At 43.7% G+C, this 23,610-nt stretch overlaps 1 protein-coding gene across 1 annotated transcript in view; it reads right to left on the reverse strand.

Moving 5' to 3' along the window:
- Positions 1-1,543: 1,543 nt before the first annotated feature.
- Positions 1,544-23,610, reverse strand: part of plod1a (procollagen-lysine, 2-oxoglutarate 5-dioxygenase 1a) — a 46,780-nt gene continuing 24,713 nt past the window's right edge. Inside the window, 13 exon segments of the mRNA XM_034173140.1 lie at positions 1,544-1,953; positions 4,406-4,531; positions 7,685-7,831; positions 9,343-9,447; positions 9,535-9,600; positions 9,754-9,867; positions 10,591-10,732; positions 11,522-11,647; positions 11,742-11,846; positions 13,295-13,416; positions 17,074-17,132; positions 17,135-17,204; positions 17,410-17,511. Of these exon segments, the coding sequence (XP_034029031.1) occupies positions 1,798-1,953; positions 4,406-4,531; positions 7,685-7,831; positions 9,343-9,447; positions 9,535-9,600; positions 9,754-9,867; positions 10,591-10,732; positions 11,522-11,647; positions 11,742-11,846; positions 13,295-13,416; positions 17,074-17,132; positions 17,135-17,204; positions 17,410-17,511 (1,440 nt within the window). The 3' untranslated portion in view covers positions 1,544-1,797.

The following is a 23,610-nucleotide window of genomic DNA, read 5'->3' on the forward strand; positions in this document are numbered from 1 at the left end:
CATTTCTGCTTTGTAACCATGGTGACAGCATCCTTGTTTGCTTGAATAAATAAAAAGCGACGTGGAGTGTCACTCAGAGATGGAAGGAGAGAAGGAATGAATCTGTTGCTCAAGTGGTATACTCTCTCCTTGCAAGCCAACACTCTGCTCGCAAGCAAAAGATAAACAGTGACTTCTGGTGTGTTTCTTTAATATCAGGTTGTCTGATTTCTATTACAGGGTGAACCTGACATTTAAATGGTCCTTTGAGCCTGGCGTCAACAAACCTGAGGATCGTTGGCCCATGAAGGGAGGACTCCGTGAAAAGTCTGTGGCCACAGCACGGGAACAAATACCGTTGGAAGACCCTTTCCGGGGCGGACTCCTCCTTGACAGGTCCACGGCCATCAGGGTCAAGACGTCCAAACTTTAGTGAAAGAAATTCACCAGGGATGAGTACTGTTGTCTCTGTAAAAGGTACGGATGACTGAAGGTTACTGCGTTAAAAAAAAAAAAAAACTTTTTCAGTAAAAGACCAGGAAAACCTCTGATAGGTACAAAAAAGCCCTATAATATTCTCACTTAAAGGTGGAGGACCTCTAATAGGCACAAAAGCGCTAAAAAGTAATATTACAGTAAACAGGTCGGTAAAACCTTCGGTGGACGGATCGTAAAATTCTGGGATTATTAGTCCCTCAGTGTTGGCCACTGGAAACACTAAAAATCATTGTAAATAATTCATGTGTGAATGTTACATGTGTGTATGACACCCGATTAACAGACAGCGAAACTGAAAAGAGGCTCCAGGCAAGATTCACCCACCTCCTGAGGCTGAAGTGACAGCTTTTCAGTTTGTCCGATCTTGAATCAGTGAAAAGGACAGCAAAACGTTTGTTTAGATTTCCCTAGAAAATAAAACCAAGGACGGCTAAATTATGGGGAATTGCTGTTCTTGTTGCGGGACAAACCAAAAACGGCAAAATGAAAACAGAACTGGAGATGCAATATATATGGAAGCCAGACATCCCGGTTTGAGTAAACGTAAAAATCTGGGAAAACAAATTCCTCCTCACGGGAAAATTGAATACTGAATCCCCAAACACACTGGTGGAAAACATAAAACGAAAAGCAAAAGGCTCCACAAGAAAACAAAAAAATATGGACTGGAAAATGCACAACAGAAGCATACAAGAGACATGAGGCAGAGAACACGGCCAAAGCACGTGATGCCAACACGCAAATACTGTCTGAAAAGCAAAATATATGGAATAAGTATTGTCTATGAGAAATATTGAAGGAAAAAAGGGTGGGGGGGGGGGCAACTGGTGTGAATGTGCCGCAGCTGTGTCCTTGTCTTTGTGTGGGTTACCGAAAATGAGCAATACTGACCTCTCTTTCTCTCTCTTTACACACTCTGCTCGCAAGCAAAAGATAAACTGACTTCTAGTGTTTCGTTGATATCAGGTTGTCTGATTTTTATTACAGGGTGAACCTGACAGCCCCCCACACACACAGTTTAAAATGTTAACATGAATAATAAAGTGGACAGATCACTTATTTTTATAATTTTTGTATTTTTATTAAAGTGGCAAAAGCACAGCAGGAAATAAAATTAATTTCATGACATCAGTGACTGAACTATGGAAGCCGTTTGTCCAAACGTGTGTGTGAGATTCACAGCAAATGTATTAAAAAATAAAATAAGTTAAAATGGTTTTTGGAGCATCTCAATTTGTTTTTGTTGGTTTGTTCACAAACCGCAGACCAACCTGGGTGTTGGTCTGCAGTCCGGCTTGACTGTTGTACTCCGGTGGAACTTCAGGGGTCTACGAATGACACCGCAATGTAGCGCACACCGGCGGTGGTCGGCAGGCCTTCGTGGTAGTGGGTGAGACGGCCCGGGTGGAGGAGCGCCCACCCTTTCCGTGGCGCTTCAATGGAGCAGTCGTAGCGAAGGAATCTGCAGCCGCCACCCTGCAAGTCACAACACAGCAGTCAGCCGCTGCCTGAGGCCGCGCCTCTCAGCTGAGCCTGGTTTCAGACCACGAACACTTGCTGCACAGGACACTGGACCAGTTCCAAAGTGTTTCCGCGTCCAGCTGACATCCAGAACATTACAAACCAAAACCTATTTCCGTGGTGCTCTGTTCTTGACCCCCAGCTGCAGTTACCGTGATGATGAAGCACCTTTACACATTCTGGTATCTAAAAAGTTGCCATGGTCCCAGGATTGTGTTTTCCCATCATGCTCATTGGTGCCCACAGAGCGTCAAATGTTTCCATGGTACTTACTTTTTTGTTTAAAAAAAAAACACACCAAAAACTTCAGGTCAAACTCTGGAACTGGTCCACGTCACCATGTCAGTTATCGTTAAGAGGAAACAAACCAGAAATGACACCATAAAAATATATGTACAAGTCAAACATGATTTTAAAAATATGAAAATGATGCAGACAGACATTAAAAGCAGCAGAATGAACGAATGCAGGGCAATGACGCGGATGCACAGAGACAATCTCAGCGTGTTTGTGTTTCATGCAAAGGCGATGAAGAGAAATGAGGTGAAGTGCAGTCGAGCTGAACCCGACACCAGCGGTGTCCAGTTCCAGGCCCACCAGCCGATGGCATTCCTCTTTGATGATGTCAGCATCATGCAGTCTAAAACTGCCAAAGCGAGTCTGAAGCCTGATGAGTGTGAGACTTTCATCCAGAACACCTTCTGGACAGAGACCACCTTCCCCGCGGACTGCAGCACTTTGTTACAGTGACGCATTGGTGAGCTGAGGTCATAGGGACAGAGGGTGTTCTGAGGTGACCTTTGAACTCTGTTCACCCTGAAGTGGCCCCTCATGGTGATGCACAGAGGTGATGTCACAGAAACGGTCACTGCCTCGATTCTTCTGGATCAGATTTGTAGTTATGGTGGACCATCCCTCTGGTGGGCTTCAATGGGGAGCTGTGGTGGGCTGTGTTCCACTTGGTGTTTCTATGATTGTTTTGTACTTTTTTTGGGGGGGGGTTTCATCTTTGACACTTGTCCTTCAGTCAAACCCACGTCTTTGAAGGTCTTTACATACATTGTATTTCTGTAACTGAGTCCAGACTTTTTCCATTGATTTTTTTTTGTTTTGGTTTTTTTTCCCCTCAAGACTCTGAGATACAGTAGAAGCTGCTAACCTGCCATTCTGATCCTCAACTTTGATCTTGATCACAAACCATGTCTTTGATCCTAATTGCTGATAGTTGATCCTTTTTAAAGACTTATCTTGATCATTCAAGTCTGATGTGCTTGACCTGAATTTGATCCTCAGTTTTGAACCTGATTAGGTAGCTTGCATCTTTATCGAAGACTCAGAACCTGCTCAGTCTTTGATTATGACTGTTAATCCTGATTACTGAAAGCTGAAAAGTAGCAAGCAGTATTTCTGGTATTTATATTTGCAAATTGTTCTTTACTTTCACTTTTGATACTGTGTGCTTCTTACCCTGGATGCTGCTGAAACCTCAATTTCCTTGAGGGAGTATTCCCAAGGTATTGATGAAGTTCAATCTAATTATAACAGGCTTCAATCTTGTTTTTGGGCCTTTAATCCCCATCACTCAACTCTGATCCTGATTTTGATCCTGAGTTTTGAATATGATTCCTCAGTGCTTGTCTTTCTCACAGACTTTCATCCTGATTGCTTGCTGATCATTGGTCTTATTCACCAAACTATTATCTACGAACTTTGGTCCTTATCTCGTACTTTGATCCTGTCTTTGGATCTTGCATCATTGTCACTCAACTCTGATCCTGATTTCCATCCTCTTCTTTTATTCTGTTCACTGAACTTTGATCCTTATGTTCTCTCATGTTTTTTTTTTTATCTTGGGTTTGGATCCTGACTTAGGAACTGATCCTATTTGCAGACATTTGTGTGACTGTGATCCATGAATTCTCATCCTGATCTTCATGAGTTTTTATTCTGATAGCTCATCTTTGATATTCGTCATTGAGCTAGTCAGTGATCCTGATCAGAATCAAAGGCAGGGACATCATTAAAGGAACCCCACCACAGAGGTTAATTTTTTGTCTGTCTTCCTTTTGATTGTGAGCTGAAGATCAAAGCAATCAGGATGAGGGAGCAGATACAGAAGTTTGTTCCTGATCACAAAACTAATCAGCAATGTTGAACACAGGATCAATGGAGTCGGCATCAGCTCAAGACAGACTCAGACATCAAAGATAAGCTCCACCCCTTTGTCAGGATAAACACAAATGTAATCAGCTGTTTGGTGATGGAAAGAATAAAAACATGAGTAACGTGTCTTGGAGGTTTGCTGGAGAACTGTTCTGGGTAAATGGAAGTTTGTTCAGGTGTTGTTTTGGGAACAGTGGAGGTCAGAATCACGCCACGGAGAAGTCACAAAGGTCCAACCACTCACCTGGAAATGGCGGCTGACTTGATTGAGTGCAATGTTTACAGTGAATGTGGAGGCGTCATGGTGTGGCCTCAGCGCGGGCTGCTCGTCGGGTTTATATCTAACTACAAAGGCCAAGTCAAACTGAGCCTGCAAACACACAGACACAAGAGTCATGCAAGTGGACACACAGCAGACAGAAGCGCCAGCCGCACGCCCGCTGCAGCAGAAAGGCACAGGGCGGGTCCCCTGCGTCGGCGGGTCTGGAGGCTCCACCCCCTTTACCTGGTAGTCAATGCCTTTGCTGTTCAGAGCTATATTAACTGTGAATGTGGAGGCGTCGTGGTGAGGGATGAGCAGCGGCTGCTCGTCAGGTTTGTACCTCACCACAAAGTTCAAAGGACTGGAACACTGACGAGAAAAGACAGGGAGTCAGCAGAGGAACCAAGGACAGACGGCAAAGCGGCTGCTGGCTGTATTTTTGATCCATTTGATAAATTCAGCCATTGGTTGGGAAGTAAAACGTTATCACATGAGCAGAAAGCCTTTCATAAACGTATCCGTCACTTAGCCAGAGCCATTACAAACAGTTTCCAGCATGATCTGAAAATAGTTCCATTGTGGCTGGTTCGTGTTTCTTTTGTAACGAGGCTCACTGTCCTGACATGTTAAATGCTTCTATATCAGTTGGCTCCTTTATCACATGTTCAGGAGGAATCAAGCTTTACTTTGTGGTCTGTCATTATGATGTAAATTATAATACTGATCTGGTTTTCATGAGAATTTTTGCAAATAGTGATATGGTAAATGGACTGCATTTGGGTGATTCTTTAACTACGGGCACTATTGGCCTTGTAAATGTAATTTCCACCACACCATTGCCTTACAATATAAAGCGCCTTGGGGCAACTGTTCGTTGTGATTTGGCGCTATATACATGTGCTCTGATGTCACTGTTTATCTCCATAGAAACTACCCAAACAATCTTTCATACAAACTGTTTAAAGGGACACTACAGTGTTGTGGTGGAAATTACGGCAATAGTGTGGGACAACTACATTTTAAAAAAAAATCACAAGTTGTATGTCATTGAATACCCCAATTATGTTTTGATTATTTTCCTGATATTTTATTCAGAGATATTTTAAAAACATTAGAAAAAATGTTTCTTTACCATTCATTTTTATCATTGAAGATGAAGTCTGGGTGTAGGACAAGCACAAAGCGGCAATATTTGCATATAATGATACTGAAAAAAGGTGAAAGTCATAGACTACTAGAACAAATTTCTTAACACACTTTCATTGTATAGATAACTATAAAAGTGTGACATTTCCCCTTTTTTCTGTTTTTCATACAGTATGATCAAAGGACATAAGTGCCCGTAGTGTAAGAATCACCCATTTATGTCGCGCCTTTACAATGATGCCTCACATTCACAAACACACTCACACACTGATGTCAGGGTGCTGCCATGCGAGGTGCTCACTACACAGTGGGAGCAACTGGAAGATGGATATTTTTCCGTCTATGGAGTTTGATAGACTCTGAGCCGGAAACCAGACTGCACGCTGCACGTGATGCGATGTGCCAGCACCACATGCATGGAGCCCTGTGCACCATTGGTGATGGGCTACTGGTTAAGGTGTTGTGCTTGAGTCCAGAAGATCATGGGTTTAAATCCCCGCCTGACTGGAAAATCACTAAGGGCCCTTGGGCAAGGCCTTTAATCCCCTATTGCTCCCGGTGTGTAGTCAGCGCCTTGTATGGCAGCACCCTGATATTGGGGTGAATGTGAGGCATAACTGTAAAGTGCTTTGAGCATTTGATGCAGATGGAAAAGCGCTACATAAATGCCGTCCATTTACCATTTACATCAACAATGTGGAACAGCATATGTCCTGTGTCCTCCATCTGTGCAGCAGAGGACCAGCAGGAGCTGGGCAGGTGGTCCTGGCAGAGCTCCAGTGAGAGAAATCAATACCCAACATTTTATTCAGCACTCAAAATGCTACTGTGAGGGCACAAGACCCAATTATTTACTGTGTTTGACTACTTTGTGCACACAAATTGTCTGTGCCAAGTTATGACTGACTGTTTCTGTGGACAATTAAACACAGAAATGCATTTCTTGATGATGGATTGGAACAGAGAATTTTCTTTAAAAGATGTGAAATTTAAGCAAGGGTTTGCTAGAAGGCACATGGCAGATAAAAGCCTCGAGCTGATCTGTTTTGTTGAAGGTCTGCCAATCATGAAGGTGGGACTGATCATTCAACAGACAGAAGCTGTACTGTGCAGTTTCTCTGATCACAGCCAGAGAAGACCATAACTTCAAACTTGTCTGAGTGTCTTGGTGGCTTCCCTTAATAGTCTCCTTGATTTCAGCTCTGTTGTGGAGGTGCACAGAGGCAGTACTACAAAACATGCATGACTGTCAATTCAGTTTCAATTTATTTTATTTATATAGCACCAAATCATAACAAAGCTGCCTCAAGGAGCTTCACACAAGTAAGGTCTAACCTTACCAACCCCCAGAGCAAGAACACAGGCAACAGTGGTAAGAAAAAACTCCCTTTAAGGAAGAAACCTCAAGCAGACCAGACTCAAAGGGACGACCCTCTGCTTGGGCCATGCTGCAGACACAGTTGACAACACAAATGTAAAGGAAATTTTGAGAGTCCATGCTGGTACACAGGACGGGAGGTCTGCAGAAGAAAACACCCACAACGATCTCTGGATGGAGCCGCACCTCAAATAGAGAGAAAAAACAATCAGAAAGTCAACAAATACAGTATAAAATGTCAGCATTAAACAACAAGAAAAACAGAAGAAATACTACAATGTTTAGACAAATACTGTGTGACCTGAGTGTTAAAGGGTTGTGCTCTGGATCAGGTCTTTTGATCTATCGAGTCTGTCCAAGGATTCCTTCAAGTTGATGAGCGAATGAAGAGTCTGATTCTGTTCTCGCTCTTTGCGGGTGATTTCTGTGTTTCGGTGCATTTTAAACGGAGTATATCTAGTGTTGGGCGACTTTGGACTGGGCTTTAATAACTTTGAGTTCCCTTCAGAATGCATTCATATTTTTAGAAATAAATTTCTGCAGGTCAGGATTTTGTTTCGGCTCCAAACATCTGATCGAACGCGTCCTCTCCAGGATCAAAGGGCTGGTCCACTACTCTGTGATAGAACCTGTAAAGTTCTGCCACAATCTGAGGTTAAGTCAAACTATAATAACGTGACAAATATGAGCCGAGCAGAAACATGGAGCATAAACTGCACGTGATCACGGTGTCTTACCTTGGTGTAGTAACCAGGATACATTTTCTCTGTAATGGGCGCTACATACTCCACCAGAAACTTGTGCCATTCCTTTTCAAAGTCAATTTGGTTCATGTGGATATCGATGGTGGGAACGTTCTCGTAGCCACCTTGGATTCTTTTGTCCTGCCAAACATGACATCATGATTGACATTCATGTGATTAATCTGTGTCAGACAAGAAAATCAGACAGTCAGTCTGCATTAAAGAGAGAGGGAGCCACCGAGTGGGGGAAGAGAGGAACAGAGGGAGGGAGAGAGGGAGCTGGGGGGGACAGAGGGAGCCAGAGAGGGGGGAAGAGAGGGACAGCGGAACCAGAAAAAGAGAGGGGGGAAGAGAGGGACAGAGGGAGCCAAAGAAAGAGGGAGAGGGAGTGAAAAAAGAGCGAGAGAGAGAGCCCAGTGACAACACTAACTGTTGTAATTATTATAGTAATTTATTTTGAAAAATAAATGTTTGCATTCAACAAAAAAAATAAAATGACTATCAAATTCCACTGAATCATTCCACAATAAAATGATTGTTTCTGAACTGTATCTAGCCCCTGTTGTCAGGGCAATCCCTCAGCGGCAAAGAAAATGGTCTCTTGGTAGATTCCTGACGGGACAGTGGATCAGAGATGGCTAAACAGGCCTGGTCTTGATATGTGGTTGCTGTCTGACAGCTGTAACTGGATCAAACCAGTTTGTTTGAAGAAGTCCGTCAGTCGAGTCCCCTTGTGTTTCACTCGCTTAACGGCTCCAGGGACAACAGAGTATCAGACAAAACAATAACCTCACAGTTTGTCTGCGTAATACTGTCACACGGAATATTTACAGTCCGAATCATCTCACTCGGGAGGAGCTTGGAGTTGAGCCGCTGCTCCTCCACGTCGAAAGGAGTCAGTTCAGGTGGCTCGGGCATCTTTTTCGGATACCCCCTGGACGCCTCGCTGGAGAGGTGTTCCGGGCACGTCCCATTGGGAGGAGGCCCCGGGTAAGACCCAGGACATGCTGGAGGGACTACATCTCTCGGCTGGCTTGGGAACGCCTTGGGGTTCCCCCGGATTAGCTGGGGGAGGTGTGTGTGGATTGGGAGGTCTGGGCGGCTTTGCTTGAGCTGCTGCCCCCGCGACCCGACTCCGGATAAAGAGGAAGAAAATGGATGGATGGACGAATCATCTTTATTGGTCGTGTACAGGGACAAACGGGGACTTAAACTCCGGACCGAGAAAGCTTCTGTATGCCTTTGTGTTATTCACAGCAACTTACAGTGGCAAGATGTTCATCAGGGTGACAGACTGTGGAAAGAAGCTCTTCTTGTGTCTGGTTGTTTGTACTCCGATCTGTAGCACCTCCCAGAGGGGAGACACCACCTTTTCCGGGGTCCACAGTGAAGATTGCTGGTCGGTTTCTTGGTGTAAGTCTTGGATGGACTGCAGGTTGGTGCAAAGTATTTTTCTGTAGTACAGCCGCTCCTTTGCAGTCTGTTGCTGTCTTGATTTGTGGTCAACCCAAACCGGACAATGACGGATGAGCCGCAAGAACATGAACCTTACAGCATTTTAATGTGGTACTGATCTTTTTAGTTTCTGACCCCTCCATCTGCCAGCAGGCCGCGCTGTTCAGTCTTTGAATCAACAACGTGTCGATACTTACCACATTTCCACCGCCGGACCACTTCCCATAATGTTCCATTTCTTCAACCAGGTGATCACATGCAACTTCAGAGAAGACTGGAAACCAGTACACATCAGGACAAGGCTGCAGGACAGATGAGGCAACATGAATGGGTGAGGACCATCCGAAAACGTGTGGATGAATCTGGATGAGTAGTTTCCTCAAACTCACTGTTTCAATCAGTTTGTCCTTCATGAGGCGAGTGTAGTTCTCATGAATGTAGCGCTCCTCCCAGTCCTAAAAAACAGTCAAGACCATGTCAACAAGTCCAGAAAGAACTGCAGCAGGAACAGGAACCAGAAAAGTAACACAGGCCAGCAGGAACCTGACCTGTGACCCCATAAACCACCTTGTATCAGCACATGTCAGTGTTGGAAGATCGATTCTCACCTCTGGATTTTCAAAGATCTGCCACAGGTCGTTATGAAGGTGCTTGGTCTGGTAGTTTTCAGTTGACAGGATGCGACCAAAGGTGTGCATGTTGCTTACATACATGAAGACTCCCTGATGGGGAAAAGAAAAGATAATCTTGCAGCTGAAATATTCCTCATAAGCTCTGAAAAGTGAAAACCATTTTTGGGACCAGAACCAGTGTCTTCTTCATGAGTCACTGTAATTCATGCTGCATTCAATGCCAACTCAGAAGTCTAATTCACAGTCTCCAAGTAGCACCGGGAGGGAGTGTCTGTTGTGACATTTTGGACATGTAGCATGTTTCTCTGTGCATGATCCAGCACACCGGTGCCTCAGTGTCAAGGACTGTCAGCTGGACCGAGACCAGCATATACACCCGCAGGTCATCAGCATAAATGTGAACATCAACTCTGTGATGCTGAATAATCTGACCAAGAGGTGTAATTTACAGGGAGAACAGCAGTGGACCCAAAACAGAACCCTGAGATACCCAAAAATTTCATAGCTGAGAAGTCAGATGTTGTGCCATTATGATGAACACGCTGTAGTCAAGAAATACGAGAAATACGATCTCAGCCATGTGTCGGCACTGAGGTTGTTTGAGCTTCACCCACACCTGAACTGGATTCTGAATGAATCCAGACAAACTCCTGAAATCATAATATTGAACCGCTCTGACTGGATGCAAGCAATGAATAAAATGATATCAAACACAGAAAACAAACAAATGCCCACCCTGGACATTCTAGTCCCCAGCTCTGTTGGAGTTCAGAACATGAGACATGCACTTGCTCTGTCTTCACTGAGACTCACCTTTTCTCGAATGTTGTGGCAAAAAGCCATATCAGGGTCCGTGACGGGTGAATTAAAAAGATCATGGGTGGCAAGTTCTGCACGAAGGAGACTGGCCTTCACCAAGTACACACTGGACACGTATGGGACATTCCACACACCCCTAAAAACAACAACACAACCTCAATGTTAAATGTTTGAAACAGTAACAGTGGACTCATGGTGATCTTCTTCTTTTGGCTGCTCCCATTAGGGGGCGCCACACCAGATCAGTCGTCTCCATCTCACCCTGTCCTGTATCTTCCTCTGTCTCACCAACCACCTGCATGTCCTCCCTCAGCACATCCATAAACCTCCTCTTTGTCCTCCCTCTTCTCCTCCTGCCTGGTGGCTCCATCTTCGGCATCTTTCTCCCTATATACCCTGGGTCCCTCAAACCATCTCAATCTGTCCTCTCTGATTTATCTTCAAACTGTCCCACCTGTGCTGTCCCTCTGATATCTTCATTTCTAATCCTGTCCATCCTCGTCACTCCCAAAGAGTATCTCAAAATCTTCAGCTCTGCCTGTTGTCTTTTTGTTAGTGCCACCATCTCTAAGCCTTCAAACATAGCTGCTCTCACTACTGTCTTGCAAACTTTCCCCTTCACTTTTATGTCTTTGGTTTTTGGACCCTTTGGAGGATCCTTGGGCACTATTGGAGTGAGTTTGTGTCAAACCTCAGGAGACTGAGATGAGAAGTGTTACAAGTACTTGCATTGTGAGGGAACGTCAGCGGTTCAGTGGTGTTATGGATGCAGCAACGCAAGACACCGGCACATGCTCCCAGACTTGACTTGACTTGCCTTGACTTGACTCTCTACATGCCAATAACAGTACCGTCATCTGGACTCTATTTTACGTTAGACTGTTTTGTGTGGCACTGTAACTGGTTTGGTTTGCTGTTGTCTTACATTCTACGCCCTTGAACTATGTCCACGTAGTCCTCTGACCGGGCGTAGTAACCCTCTGCACTGAGCGCTCCCCAGAAGTTACTCCACAGTCGACCAGAGCGAGTAATCATCGGTGCTACCACAGGACTACAGGGCACAGAAGAGAAGAGACATTAAAACTTAAATTACACCAAAAAAAAAAGTGTTGACATCATCCAATACTGGACAAGATGAGACTTACAGGTTTTGTTCAATGAGAATTTTAAGTGTGTTCTCATTCTTTAGGACCACGTTAACGTCGAGACTGAAGAAATAATTACATTCCATATCTGTGCGGCACACATCACTGAAAAGAAGACGAGAGAGAGAGAGAGAGTATTAATTTCTTTGAAATCTGCACCTTCCTCCCATGAAGTCGGAGTCAGAAGACTCAATTTTTGATTTGGTAAATGTTCACTAAATTTAAAATCTGTTTGTCTCAGGGCAGCATGGTGGTTTAGCGGTTAGCACTGTTGCCTCACAACAGGAAGGATTCCCACCTGTGGCCTTTCTTTGTGGAGTTTGTGTGTTCTCCCCATGTATGTGTGGGTTCCCTCCAGATGCATGTTTGTCTGTATGTGTCCTTGTGACAGACTGGCATCCTGTCCAAGGTGAACCCACCTCACACCCTGTGACTGCTGCGTTGGGCTCCAGCCCCCTGCGACCCAATCTTGGGTAAGCGGTTGAAGAAGTGTGTGTGTGTGTTTCATGTTGTGTGACTGACTGAATTTGGTTTTATGTTTAGAGCGTCCTCGTTTACATGCTGCTCTCTACATCACGATAGGACCCGTGTTTGTTGGATTTTCATCAGGCCTAAAGTGTGTTAAACAAAATAAATTATGTTCATCAGAAGATAAAACAATTGGAACAGGTGCTTGTTGTGATCCACATCCATCATGTTAGACTGACAAAAGCTCTGAATGAATCCTCAAAATTACTTATTCTTAACAGCGGACACTTTGTCGGTCATTTGGAACGGCAGCTATTTTCTTCTTCTCGTGTATCACTGAAAATGTGTGACATCACAAAAATAAATAAAATAAAATCTGCTGTGCAAAAAACATTGGTCTTGTCTGAATTCTAAGACTTCACTCGATTTTTACCCGATGGCCATCAAATATGGACATCAGGTATTGTGAAGACTTTCAGTCCATCCGTCTGTCCGCCTGTCTCTGTGTTCAGCATAAGTCCAGTCCTGTTACTCCGAGTCTTCAAATCCACAGGGAACATTCTTGGATCACAGACCTTGGACAAGTCCATATTTTAAGAGGTTAAAAAGTCACATTGTTTCATTTTTTTTTTTTTTTTTGAGTGGGGGGTGACAGCCAATCAGAGTCTAGCTACCTGCAAACTCTGTTTCATTTTTGTGTAAATATAACCTGTTATTATGTAAAAGCTAGTGAGAAGTAAACACTTTTAAAACTGAAAACGCTGTTTTTGGAACCTGATAACACCTGTGGATGCTAACGTCCGCTAACTCAAAGCTAACTTCAGCTCTTGTCAAAAGCTTATGTACGCGCACACGCACAACAACATTAAAACATAAATATTGTTTATGATTGGTTGATTGACAGAGAGCCTTGATTGAACACACACACATATACACTTTGCAGTGGGTTATCAATTAAACTACTGCAAATTAAAATGAAGAAGATTCTCATACCGTGAGGGTATTTTAGCATTAGGTTATTTTTGGATTTATTGTTATGAGTGAGTGAGCTGAGATTGGGTGGGGGGGCCCTCTGGTTGACTCACAAGCCGAGGTTACGAGAAGCGGCTTCACTCATCTGGTCCTTGGGTCCAAAAAACTTTACATCCTGATACAGACTTCCATGATCCTGCAGGAAAGCACTGACCTGATGCTGGTGATGATCCTCCTGCAGGGAAACAAACCAACACAGACAATAACCGCTACAGAAAAGACAAACAGCAGGAATAAAGTCCGTTAAACTGAGTGGTGGAGGATTATTCCTTATCTATCTTTGGGCCACTAAAGGTTCTGTCCTGATTTATTTGCTGACATCAAAGATATGTTCAATAATACATGTTACCACAAGGTGGTGCATAAATCCCCCCATCAGTCTTATAGAGTCCCGTTGCTCTGCGATCTTATATTTTCAATTTCAGTTTCAATTTATTTTCATTTATATAGCGCCAAATCACAAGAGTTGCCCCAAGGCGCTTTACACAAGTAAGGTCTAACCTTGCTAACCCCCAGAGCAGCAGTGGTAAGGAAAAACTCCCTCTGAGGAAGAAACCTCAAGCAGACCAGACTCAAAAGGGTGTAAAAATTACAAAACAATTCACAAAACAAATACACAGGAAATGCTGTTGGTGCACAGGACAGGAGGGTCTCAAGCACAAATACCACACCCATCTCTGGATGGAGCTGCACCTCAGAGAAAAATACAGTATAATTTGCCAGCGTTAAACAACAAGAAAAACAGGAAATACGAAGGTGATCACAGGCCACTAGCCCTAAGCTTCACTAAAAGACCCAGAATTTAGGTAAAGTTGAGGCCGCGGCACACTCCATTTACTAAAAAAATGAATTAAAAGAGTAAAAAACATAGAACTATACTATGCCAGTATGCTAGCCATACGAAAGTAAAAATAAGTGCATCTTAAGTCTGGACTTGAAAGTCTCCACAGAATCAGACTGTTTTTTTGATGCAGGGAGATCATTCCACAGAACAGGGGCACAATAAGAGAAAGCTCTATCACCTGCAAACTTTTTATTCACCCTAGGGACACAAAGTAGTCCTGCACACTGAGAACACAAAGCCAGGGACGGTAAGTAAGGTTTAATTATGTCAGCTAGGTAGGGAGGTGCCAGTCCATGATTTAAATTTATAGACTAGTAGCAGAACCTTAAAATCTGATCTCACTGGGACAGGAAGCCAGTGAAGAGATGCCAAAATGGGTGTAATGTGGTCGAACTTTCTGCTTTGTGTCAAAAGTCTGGCTGCAGCATTTTGAACCAATTGGAGAACCCTAATGCTGGACTGTGGTAAACCAGAAAATAGAACATTGCAGTAGTCCAGTCTAGAAGAGATAAACGCAAGGATCAGGATCTCGGCATCAGCCATAGACAGGATGGGATGAATCTTCGCTGTATTTCGCAGATGGAAGAAAGGAGTCCTCATATTTCTAATGTGGAAGTCAAAGGACAATGTAGGATCAAAAATTACCCCAAGGTTCCTCTTTGTCAGTGTGATATATGACACACGAGCCTAGGCTGAGCGTTAACTGGTTAAATTGATGCCGATGTCTCATTGGACAAAGAACCAACTTTTCAGTCTTATCAGAGTTTAAACGTAGGAAGTTTCTTGACATCCAACTTCTCACTGATGCAAGACAATCTTCTAAGGATTTTATGTGAATGAGATTACGAGCAGTTATCGGCATGTATAACTGAGTATCATCAGCACAGCAGTGAAAGGTAATCCCAAAATGCTGCAATATGTGCCCAAGGGGTGCTATATAAAGGGAGAAAAGCAGGGGAGCTAAGACAGACCCCTGTGGAACCCCAAATTTCATGTCACGAAGGGTAGAGTAGTGTTACTGTACAAAACGCAGTGCGAACGACTGGTCAAGTATGACGTCAACCATGCAAGGGCACTCCCAGTAATCCCAAAATCCCCAAAATTTCCAGCATATCAAGTAGAATATGATGATCCACGGTATCAAATGCAGCACTGAGATCTAACAGCACCAGAACCATAGTGGTGTCTGAATCCACTGCAAGCAGAAGATCATTCACGACTTTAGTGAGAGCCATCTCTGTGGAATGATATTTTCTGAAAGCAGACTGCAGTGGCTCAAAGAGATTATTCTCAGTAACATAGTCCACGAGCTGCCATGAAACCACTTTTTTTCCAGAATTTTAGAGCAAAATGATAGATTTGATATCGGCCTATAGCTTTTCAATACACTAAGGTCAATATTAGGTTTCTTAAGTAATGGTTTAATCACTGCAGATTTGAAACATTTAGGAACAGATCCAGAAGTTAAAGAAAGATTAATAGTCCAGTTGCTCTGCGGTCTCATAGGGTCCAGTTGCTCTGCGGTCTCAGAGTCCAGTTGCTCTGCGGTCTCAGAGCCCAGTTGCTCTGCGGTCTCAGAGTCCAGTTGCTCTGCGGTCTCATGGAGTCCAGTTGCTTTGTGGCCTTATATGTGTTTTACTGTGTGTCACTGTGTCAGTGTATTAGGGTATGTCATTGTGTGTTAGGGTGTGTCAGCATTAAACACAGCATTTGTGTGTCACTGCATGTCACCATCTTACTGTTTCACTGCGTGTCACCCCCCACCCCAAATAAAATATTTTCGGAGACCCTGATCCTTGCGTTTATCTCTTCTAGATTGGACTACTGCAATGTTCTATTTTCTGGTTTACCGCAGTCCAGCATTAGGGGTCTCCAACTGGTTCAAAATGCTGCAGCCAGACTTTTGACACGAAGCAGAAAGTTCGACCACATTACACCCATTTTGGCATCTCTTCACTGGCTTCCTGTCCCAGTGAGATCAGATTTTAAGGTTCTGCTACTAGTCTATAAAATTGTTGAGGATGCACAAGCAAATTTCGTTGTGCTGATTGCTGTGCAATGACAATAAAGGTGATTCTGATTCTGTTCAGGAACTGGCACCTCCCTACTTAGCTGACCTAATTAAACCTTACCTACCGGCCCGGGCTTTGCGTTCTCAGGGTGTAGGACTACTTTGTGTCCCTAGGGTGAATAAAAAGTCTGCGGGTCACAGAGCTTTCTCTTATCGTGCCCCTGTTCTGTGGAATGATCTCCCTGCATCAATAAAACAGTCAGATTCTGTGGAGACTTTCAAGTCCAGACTTAAGACGCACTTAAAATGGAGCGGGCCGCGGCCTTAACTTTACCTAAATTCTGTGTCTTTTAGTGAAGCTTAGGGCTAGTGGCCAGTGATCACCTTAGTATTTCCTGTTTTTCTTGTTGTTTAATGCTGACAAATTATACTGTATTTCTTGTCTTTCTGATGCCCGATTCTATTTTCTCTCTAAGGTGCAGCTCCATCCAGAGATGGGTGTGGTATTTGTGCTGGAGACCCTCCTGTCCTGTGCACCGACAGCTTTTCCTGTATATTCGTTTTGTGAATTGTTCTCTAATGTGTGTTTGTAGCATGGCCCAAGTAGAGGGTCACCCCTTTGAGTCTGGTCTGCTTGAAGTTTCTTCCTTAGAGGGAGTTTTTCATTACCACTGATGCTGTGGGGGTTAGTAAGGTTAGACCTTACTTGTGTGAAGTGCCTTGAGACAACTCTGTTGTGATTTGGCGCTACATAAATGGAAATAAATTGAAAAAAAAAATTTGAATCTGAGACAGAGTTTGGATCAAGGTTTTCCTGAAGTAACTGATCCATAAACTGAAATCTGTAAACTATTTAAAGTAAAAGAAAAATATATATGTCATGAAGGACGTTCATGCTTTGTGAGACCTGCGTTCACACACAGAGGCTGATGTTTGGAAAGAAGTTGTGTGTTCGGCGTGAGTTGAGATCCTGTTACCTTGTTATAAATGAAGAGTTTGATCCTGTTCTTGGGATAACTGATTCTTAAGAGGCGATGAAAAACACAGAGACGAAGGGGGTGGGCTGCTGGATGAAGACCCCCATCACCACCAGCGGGTACTCGCTCTGCTGTGGGGTCAAAATCAAAAATGTCTAAGTAGCTCCAAACCGGGTTAATGTGCACACAATATTAGTACTGTGACCTCATGGTGTCGCCCATTTTGGCCCTAATTTCAACATTAAGAAAATCAGGTCTAAATATCATTTTTTGATTATAAGCAAAATTCACATTACCTGTGTGTGTGGGGGGGGGGTGACATGGACAGAGACGCACCTTCAGAGCCGCGAGTGGCTGCAGGTCTTGGTGACACACGGTGCAGCCGCTCTCAAAGGTCCACGTGTTGGGGATGTAGTTTCCCAAATAGTTGATCTGGAGCTGGAAGAGAAATAAGGATCTGATCATTTATCAATAATCTTAGAAAAAAAGTCAGATGTGAGTGTGTAGAGCGTAGATAGCATAACCCGCTGATGCTACCCATATGAAAAAGATATACATAAATTTTATAAAGTTTGTATCTGTTCTATCTGGAACTTGTAAGTAATGCATGTGACAGTCAAACCACATATAGGATCCTTAGTACATTTGTACAACATGTAACTTGTATAAATTGGGAACTTAAAAGAACAATATATGACAGTACTTCCACATACAGAATCCTTAGTAGATATGTGTAACATCAAACTGAGACTTATAAGCACAACACATGTCAAATATAAAGTTTATTACTGGAATTGATGTAACTTCTTAAGTTTTTGCTAATTCTTTTCCATATGAGTAATTTAGGTTCATGACTTATTTAAAAAATTGACCTTTTTTAAAATTTACCAATTATTTTGTCTTGGAAACTGGGCACTGAGTCTGGGGATTTTTTTGGGCTCTAAGGAAACACTTGTCGCGTCCTTCGTTTTCGGTGACCATCTGACTGCGTCGGTCGGTTTGGGTTCCACGGAGCCTTTGAGACACGACACAATCCATCACTGCATGATGAGTGCAGTCGATGGATGCAGCCTTTGAAGGATGCAGCCCCTGAATTCAGACTCGGTGTCGACTCCAAGGTTCTGTCTCATCATGAGGTTGGGTTCCTGCTGAGTGACACGGAGTCCTGGTGATGTTCTCTGAGGAGGACATGGACGTCCCAGTGCTGTGGGATGAGGAACACTAGGAGTTTCTGACTTGGCTTTTCTGGTGGACCTGCTGAACGTTTGGAATCTTCAGCTCCAAGCGAGGAACCAGATCATCAGACAATCAGGTGGCAGTTTGATTGCGTCAGAGCCTTCGAGCAAACGCTACAATCGCTCAGCAGGTGACACGCCCACTTATTCAAATGCAAACTAAAATATATGCAGATTAAGTGTAATTTTATTAGTTATGTATTCTAATCCAATTACATTTTTTCCCGCAATTCTGATTAACTGTGTGAGATTTCAGACCATAAAATATAATGGTGGCAAAATATTCAAACTATTTCACATTTAATGTGTTACTCCGCGCCCTGTCAATAATGATGCTGTCAGCTGAGAGTGAGAGGTTGCCAACCGCCACTAAACATGAAGAAGAGGAAGAAGTACTAGAAGAACTACTACCACTATTATTGGCGGAGCAACGACACCAAAATGGATGAATTTAAGCTACCATACGAAAGTATTGATGTGATTCTGCTCACAGAATTTCCAGTTTGGTTGAAGACGCTGTTCCCACAGTAAGCTTTGACGAGCCGACCACACCCTTTGCATAACATTTTTACCGAACTATATTTTATGCAGATTAAGATGTGGCCTTCAGTGGTGGACACAGATCCATGCAAATGTTGGATTTGGATTAGAATGGGAATAACCTTGTTGTGTCTGATGATTTGCGGACGTTAATGCTGGATTTTATGGTCGCAAATTCAGTTTTACGTGGAGCTGGTAAAACTCAATTTGCGACTGTAAATTCCAGCATTAACGTATGCAAATATTTAGACACAACAGGGTTATTCCCTAATTATATGCATCCAGTCGTGGGTCCTTATTTATTCATTTTTGGTTTTGAAGCTGTCTGTTATTTTATTATTTATGTTTAATTAACTCTGTTTTTGGATGTTTTAATGTCTGGACTCTGACGTGTCCTGAGGCGGGTTGTGGACCCCTCCCACTGAATAATGTCCAACCGACAGCACGTTAATCAGCGTGAAGTCAGGGCCAAAGTGGAGGTGGGTCACGAAGGGTTAACGATGTTCACAGCTCAAGTTCCACACACAGCGAGACGGTGAGGAATCAGCATCCTGAGCAAAGACCACCAGCAGAAAGTATCTGTGGTCAGGAGAAACACATTAATACAGCACTTCTCCACGTGAATTTGACGTTCAAAGGACTTTACAATGATGCCTCACATTCACACACACTGATGTCAGGGTGCTGCTGTGACAGAAGCCAGCAGGAGGCGCTGTGCATGTGGTAGTCAGTAGGCCTCACTCCCCCGACAGCTAAAGGACTCTCTGGTCCAGGTTTTAGCCGACTGGGCAGAGCATCTGCCTCCCGGGCCAGAGACCGTGAGATGCATCCTCAGGGAGCAACTGGGGGATTAAGGACCCTGTGAAGGATCCTTAATGATGTTCCAGTCTGTCTGGGGCTTGAACTGAGGATCCTTTGGTTTCAAGCCCAATGCTTATCCACCAGAAAAAGACCAGGACAGAGACCAGTGGGACATTTAGTGTGACCTATCCACATACAAACTGTCTCTGTGTGTCCCTGTGATAAGCTGGTGTCCTGTCCAGGTAAACTCTCTCACCCTGTGAGCGCTGGGACAAGCCCCAGACCCCCTGTGACCTTTAACTGGAATTAATGAATGAATGGACAGACAGACAGACATCAAGGACAAAATGTTCAACATGAGCACATTTTCACTGAGCCTTGCGTTTTTCTGCTCCACAGTGTTTGTGGAGGGACACTGGACATATACAAGGACCGTGACCTCACCTGTTCATCACAAAAACCCCTGCAGACAAAGTCCACATGATTCGAACCCAACTGGAGTCATAGTGACCGCAGTACTGAACATCGCTGGCCGTGGAGCCCCACGGAGCCCCACAGAGAACTCTTTCTCCAAACTGATCAGTATCAGTCACACGATGACACCTTTGTCATGACCGGCCCTGTTCCAGGCTTCGATCCCTTTTTTGCCCCTTTCTTTGCGGCAGCTTCTTTTCCCGCTTTGATTTATTATGATTTATTTTTTTTGCCAGCTTGTACTCGGCCGAGACGGACGCACTTTTCTCTTCTCCCTCCCTCCTTATCTTTCCTGCTTCTGTGGCGTGTTGTCTGTGAGGCTGCAGCTTTGCTCTTCTGGAACGACAAAAATGGATCTGTTAAAGTGGTCTCTGAACGCAATTGACACTATTTTTTCTACAAGACATTCGGGGGCGGAGGACCCGACCTGTCCTGCCGGGACGCATGTGATGGGTTACGTGATGGACTCGTGGAGGAGATGGCAGGTCATGTGCCTTTGCATGCTTTCTGTGGAGGACGTCAAAGATGTGTACATATTCGGCTTGGTGGTGACCGGCTTTCTGATGTGTGGAGAGGGCACTATGCTGGTTTACCGGAAAATCAAGAAAGTGGAAGCAGCTTTGATTGGTCCTTCCAGGCTGCCCTACATGATTGATTTGATTGGGAAGGCAGTGGCTGCGCAGTCGGTGGGGGTTAACCGCGCGTTGGAAAATATCTCGAATAGAATTGCAGCCCTGGAAACCCGCTCTGACCGTCTGTGAAGACCACATTCTACATTCAGATGCATTGAGAGCCACTCTGTTCTCAGAACTGTGGCATCTTTCAGGCGTCTGCTAATCTGGCTATTCATTTGGCTTCCCCAAATACAGCTGCGCTTCAAGGTCGCTGTGATAAAACCTCCTCAGAAGATCAACACTTAAGCCTGGCTCCCTGGTCTTCCCCACTCCCCTCAGCTTCTCCAGCTCTGACGTTGACTGCTCAGGACTGCTCAGACTGCTCAGGGCTGCCCCTCCACCCTCCAGGATTGTCGGACAAGGCCGTTGACGGCGCCAAACAGGCTGCCTCCGGCGTGTTCTGATAAACTGGACCTTTTCAAATCTCGGCTGTCTTCCTGTGTCCTTGTTTTTGTCTGTGCAATTATTGTTTTTCTGTGCTGATGGGGATTTTTTTCCTCATTGCCGCTGTGTAATGCAGCGGCTATGAGGGTTTTTTTTTTCTCCTTTTCCCCCGTGTTTTGCTTTTCATATATATGTTTATGTACCGGGCCAGCCTATGTGTTGTGTGTTGTGTGTGTGTTGTTTGTTATGGGTCGGTGTTGGTTTGCTCAGCCCTGCTGTGACCAAGGCAGGGATGTACATCTGGAGCTGGTCCCCGGGCGACTAATGGCGACTTCTGCTCCTACTGGCAATTAGGATGGGTTAAATGCAGTAGACATATTTCACATGTTCTTCTGTGCATATGACAATAAAATTCCTTTGAATCCTTGAATTAGTGGTTTATTTTCATCATGTGTTCTATTTTGCTTGTTACTTTATACTCCAGTCATGTTTCAGTTCCATTCTGGTTTTGTTCCAACAGTTTGTGTTTTTATGGGTCTTCATTTAGTTATCATCTGCCTATTTTTGCTGTTCTGTTATAGGTGGTTCTCTAGTGTCAGGTTTTGTTTTCACAGTCTCTGTTCAATTTGTAAATTTGTTTAGCCACCTTGATTTCTTAGTCTGTTCCAGTTTAGTTTTGTCTTGGTGATGTTTTCTTTCTGTTCTCATGTTCATGCCTGGTTTGTCATTGTATTATATTCTGCCCCGATTCCCACTGTAGCTCTGTTCTGCTTTTGCCACTTCGCACCTCCCATCAAGTCTTCTCATCTCATGCCCAGTTATTTCTTACTTCACTTCACTACACCTGCCCCATGTCTTTGTCTTCCATCTTGTTTATGTCTGCTTTGCATTTCCATTCACTCACACTCTTGCCGCCAGCTCATGTGTCTTTGTCTATTACATCACTCCACTGTGTTCCCCTTTTTTCACTATCTTGCACAGTGCTTACTCTTTGTCCACTAGCCACACCCCCTTTCTAGAATCTTCCCTCCACACATGCACCTTGTTACCTAATCAGTCTATACATGCACTTCGTTTACTCCACCTGTTATTTAAGCCTCCACAAACTCACAGCTCATTGCCAGATTGTTGTCTAGTACACCATCCCAAAGACGTATCGTTATCTTTGGCTGCTTTCAGTGATGCCGGTATTTGGTTAGACTCTTTCTCTCCGATTGTTCTGTCTGAGTTATTTTCATTAGTTACTTCATCCAAACCATCAACATGTTTATTAGACCCCATTCCTACCAGGCTGCTCAAGGAAGCCCTACCATTATTTAATGCTTCGATCTTAAATATTATCAATCTATCTTTGTTAGTTGGCTATGTACCACAGGCTTTTAAGGTGGCAGTAATTAAACCATTACTTAAAAAGCCATCACTTGATCCAGCTATCTTAGCTAATTATAGGCCAATCTCCAACCTTCCTTTTCTCTCAAAAATTCTTGAAAGGGTAGTTGTAAAACAGCTAACTGATCATCTGCAGAGGGAATGGTCTATTTGAAGAGTTTCAGTCAGGTTTTAGAATTCATCATAGTACAGAAACAGCATTAGTGAAGGTTACAATGATCTTCTTATGGCCTCGGACAGTGGACTCATCTCTGTGCTTGTTCTGTTAGACCTCAGTGCTGCTTTTGATACTGTTGACCATAAAATTTTATTACAGAGATTAGAGCATGCCATAGGTATTAAAGGCACTGCACTGCGGTGGTTTGAATCATATTTGTCTAATAGATTACAATTTGTTCATGTAAATGGGGAATCTTCTTCACAGACTAAAGTTAATTATGGAGTTCCACAAGGTTCTGTGCTAGGACCAATTTTATTCACTTTATACATGCTTCCCTTAGGCAGTATTATTAGACAGTATTGCTTAAATTTTCATTGTTACGCAGATGATACCCAGCTTTATCTATCCATGAAGCCAGAGGACACACACCAATTAGCTAAACTGCAGGATTGTCTTACAGACATAAAGACATGGATGACCTCTAATTTCCTGCTTTTAAACTCAGATAAAACTGAAGTTATTGTACTTGGCCCCACAAATCTTAGAAACATGGTGTCTAACCAGATCCTTACTCTGGATGGCATTACCCTGACCTCTAGTAATACTGTGAGAATCTTGGAGTCATTTTGATCAGGATATGTCATTCAAAGCGCATATTAAACAAATATGTAGGACTGCTTTTTTGCATTTACGCAATATCTCTAAAATCAGAAAGGTCTTGTCTCAGAGTGATGCTGAAAACTAATTCATGCATTTATTTCCTCTAGGCTGGACTATTGTAATTCATTATTATCAGGTTGTCCTAAAAGTTCCCTAAAAAGCCTTCAGTTAATTCAAAATGCTGCAGCTAGAGTACTGACGGGGACTAGAAGGAGAGAGC

Source organism: Thalassophryne amazonica, chromosome 6 (assembly GCF_902500255.1).
Source record: "Thalassophryne amazonica chromosome 6, fThaAma1.1, whole genome shotgun sequence".
Lineage (NCBI taxonomy): Eukaryota > Metazoa > Chordata > Actinopteri > Batrachoidiformes > Batrachoididae > Thalassophryne > Thalassophryne amazonica.